This window comes from Lathyrus oleraceus, chromosome 2 (genome assembly GCF_024323335.1).
Source record: "Lathyrus oleraceus cultivar Zhongwan6 chromosome 2, CAAS_Psat_ZW6_1.0, whole genome shotgun sequence".
Classification (NCBI taxonomy): domain Eukaryota; kingdom Viridiplantae; phylum Streptophyta; class Magnoliopsida; order Fabales; family Fabaceae; genus Lathyrus; species Lathyrus oleraceus.
In genome coordinates, this window is record NC_066580.1 from 11,663,941 (window position 1) to 11,668,230 (window position 4,290).

At 40.3% G+C, this 4,290-nt stretch overlaps 1 protein-coding gene across 1 annotated transcript; it reads left to right on the top strand.

Annotated features, from left to right (window-relative positions):
- Positions 1–203: 203 nt before the first annotated feature.
- LOC127121639 (uncharacterized) lies at positions 204–872 on the top strand. Its single transcript, XM_051052094.1, has 2 exons — positions 204–503; positions 561–872. Exons 1-2 carry the CDS (start codon positions 204–206, stop codon positions 870–872), a joined length of 612 nt encoding a protein of 203 aa, XP_050908051.1.
- Positions 873–4,290: the final 3,418 nt, after the last annotated feature.

Genomic DNA, 4,290 nt, shown 5'->3' on the forward strand with positions numbered 1-4,290 from the left:
AAGATGCTCAATCCTGTGGACTGGACAAGTTTCTTAGGAACAAACCACCAACCTTCAAAGGAAGGCATGATCCAGAGGGCGCACAAGTTTGGTTGCAGAAGATCGAGAAAATCTTTCGAGCGATGGTGTCTGCAGATGCTCAGAAAATTCATTATGGTGCTTATATGATGTTCGAAGAAGTAGAGTATTGGTGAGATAATTCCATGCAGAGGTTTGAGGCTAATGGTACAGTGATTACTTGGGTTGTTTTCAAGGGAGCATTCTTGGAAAAATATTTCACGGCTGATGTGCGTGGCAGAAAAGAGGTGGAATTCCTTGAGCTTAAGCAAGGAAATATGATTGTTGCAGATTATGCCGCCAAATTTGAAGAACTGTCTAGGTTTTGTCCTTACTATAATGGAGCAGAGGCTGAGATGTCTAAGTGTATAAAGTTTGAGAGTGGACTGCGCCCAGAGATTAAGCAATTCATTAGGTATCAGGAAATTCATCAGTTCTCCGTGTTGGTAAACAAGTGTGGTATCTATGATGAAGACACCTATGCTAGATCCTCCCATTAAAAGAGTGTCAGTGACAAGAGAAATGGTAACCTGAATCAAGGAAAACCATATGGTGATCCATCTATTAAGAGGAAGCATAGATCTGATGATGAGAAAAATCCAAGTGGGGGAGGAGCTTCTAATTTTGTGAGGTGTTATAAATGTGGTGAGTTTGGGCATCGCATCTCTGATTACAAGAGTACGACTGCGAACTGCTTCAAGTGTGGGAAGCCAGGGCATCGAGCTACAGATTGCAGGAGTAATGTTGTCACTTGCTACAATTATGGAGAACAAGGTCACATCAGTACCAATTGTCAGAAGCCTAAAAAGAATTAGTCAGGAGGAGAGGTCTTTGCATTGTATAATACTGAGACTACTAGGACATACAGGTTCATTTGAGGTACATGTCATATTAATAGGTGTTAGACGGTGAGGCTAGTGATCGAGAGGGGGGGTGAATAGATCACCTCTTTGAAATTTAACGGATTTAAAGTTTTATCAGAGTTTTTAAAGTTGGCGGAAAAAATCAGTCCCGAATCGACTTCCGTCTATTCTGAACCGCTACTAGAAAACCGGACACACGAGTTTAATGCTGGATTTGAATAAGAATGATAGAAACAATCCACACCAGAATTTTAGCTAATTGAATGCACTTATCATTAAAGTCTATTTCCAATGAATAAAACCTATCTAACAATTTTGTCAAACAGTTGGTGTGTGTGTGTGATCAATGATGAACAGCAGTAGAGTTTAATAAAAAAGTTTTCTTGCCACTGCTGTCTTGCAAAAGGAACAATCACAACACACTAACTGAAATTGCGAAAACTGTTTTAAACGTAAAGAGGAGTAAGGTAAGAATACGATACGCAGAGATTTGGTAAGGAAGTTCCCCATGTCGTCCTCGCGTGTGGGTACGTCTCCCTCTCAATTTCAAACGAAATTGAGAACTTTGATTATCAATTATTGCCGAATTCGTTGATACAAGGTTGTGATACAAAGACAGAATTCTAAATTCCAAGAACTTCTTCTTGTATGAACCTTCACTTGATCTGAGCACGATCAAGAATTTCCTGCACGAAATTGCAAATAATTCACCGGTTCCACGACCTGCTTGCGAAATCCCCCGATCTCCAAACGCAACGCTGCGGCTGAATCTGTTCTGCAAACGTGACTCACAAACCCTCAAGAACACTCCAGTTCTTGAAGGATAAACCAATAGGTTTTTCCTCGAAACCCCCTTCAATCTTCAACTCAGCTAGATCCTCGATCGTTCCACTGCAAACCACAGCTAGATCCTTGATCGTACCACTGAACGTTATCTCGATAATCCTTTAATCCAAAGAACAAGAATGGTTATGTGTTGATATTCTTGAAGAAAAGTGATTGAGAAGATGAAGAAGATGAAGTCTCTTTCAGGTTTCTATTTGCTCTCAAACAATTGCTACAACACTGCTTTTGATCTTGTGTTCAATTGTTTTTCCCTCAAAGAATTCGTTGCTACCACTGCTGTCATAACATGTCTTATATATGCAGCAAAAAAACAGAAACTGTTAGAGCACAAAACATCTTTATGCATTGATACATGAGAGTATGCATCGATGCATACTGTAAGATAAGTGATTTTTTGGTGAAATGGATTAATCATGCATCGATGCATATTTCGTATGTATTGATGCATATGACCTTTCCACTAACATGTATCGATGCCTAATGCGTATGCATTGATACATAGGCTGTTTCAATTGGTCATGTATCGATGCAGGGATCGTATGGATCGATCCATAGAGCCTTTTGCCTTTCATGTGTTGATGCATGACTCGTATGCATCGATGCATACTGAACAAAAAGAGTTTTATGATATACCACATGCTGTATGTATCGATGCATAGGCTTATGTGTTGATGCATACTGACACAAAATGGATTTTATGTGTTATTTTAAGAGATGTATCAATGTATGTCTTTATGTACAGTTATGCAACAATAGAATGGGATAAAACCACAATAAAAACACAAATGTATCATGTAATGTAATGCACAGCTAACATTTGGATGATGATCACACAATTTGCTATCATTCAAAATTAATTCAAAGTAAAGAATTTTCTCACAAACTCCCCCTTTTTGATGATGGCAAATTCTTGGCAAGATGTGTGATACTCCCCCTGAGTTTGTGCATATCTGCATTTTCTCCCCCTTTGTCAACATCAAAAAGAGGAAGAGACAGGTTTATCAAGGTAGCATGGCAAAAATATTGATAAAACAACTATCATTCACAAAGTAAAGAATCATTCACAAAGAATGACGAATAAGGGCAATAACCATAGAGATAAACAGAAAGTGAAAAGCATTTAAGTATTCAAACGAGTTTAAGAATTACATAAGCTAAACCATATATTGTGCAACAAAAATAGAAACTTGAGCAATATGAGATGAAATGCAGTGATATGAAATGATGGTGGGTTAATTTGGATTGTTGCCACCACAGGACTCTTCATCATCTCTGGTAGGATCTCTGTAGCTTGGTGGAGGCGGAGGAGGAGGCATTGTGTCTGGATTTTGGCCCATGAAGGAGTATTGCCTAAATCGGTTCTGGACTTCAATGCTTCTAAAGCTGTCCATAATACCAGGATTTTCACGGCAGTCGTCCATAAAGCCAGACATTTCGTTGTAGAAAACTTGATGCCATTTAACCAAGTCTTGGTGCCAAGCGTGTTGATTCTGATACATCCGTGTATGCTCATCATGCCAGTCACGATGCTCCTTGTGCCACTCAGATTGTTGTACATTCCAATACCGTGCTTCTTCATGGCGTTCTTTGTTAGCAATTTCCATCTGTTGAAGCATATGAGTGATGTCCGCAGTAGGTATTGAGGATGAAGTGCCACCTGAGAATGGAGGGGTTGTAGGTTCAGGTACGTAGTTGGTAGGAGACCACCTTCGTGGCACCCAATCACCCCAACCGGCATTGGCCTCAGCTTGAGGCACATCTGTTTCAGGCGCATCCTGCATTTCTTCATCAGGCTGTTCTTCAGCAACATGGATTCGTTCCGAAGGCACGTCAAAGTTGTAGATTCTGGTTTTGGATTTTCTTTCAAAGAAGTAGAAACATTTGCGGTCCTTGTCCCACCGATATCCCATATGCGATAGAGTGGAAGAGTCAAACTCTTGAGCAGCAGATGGAGATAGGAGAGGAACAATAGGTATTGCAACTTTCCAAAACTTAAGAATTTTCATAATTTGAGAAGCATACCCTAGAGCCACATTCTTGGAGCTGTCTCGCACGAAAAATACACGTTTTACAAAGTAGTTTGCCCAATTTAAGAGAACCTTATTTTGCAGAATGTAGAGAAGATGTATGCTTGGCCTATCCAACCAAGAATGTCCACTGTTTGTTGGACGCAGAATGTGTGTGATAATCCAGTGAAGAATACGCGGAGTTTGCTTGATCATACCTGACGTGACGTGTTCATCCTCACTCAGCGGTCTGTCTATCTTTAGGATAGATGGAGTAAAGTCCTTCATGTCAAATTCAGTATCAAAATGCTGGTCATGCCAGGATTTGACATTCATTGACGGAAGCGGAATTTGAAACACCGGTTCCCAATCAGAGGCTTCAAAGGTATATGTTCTGACACCGATAGAACACCGGAACATATAGCCTCTACCGGTTTGTAAGCCAGCATAAAAGGCCCGGATGAAATCCTCATGGTAGTCATCCTTCGTAGACAGAAATGACCCGAGTCTTTGTGCAT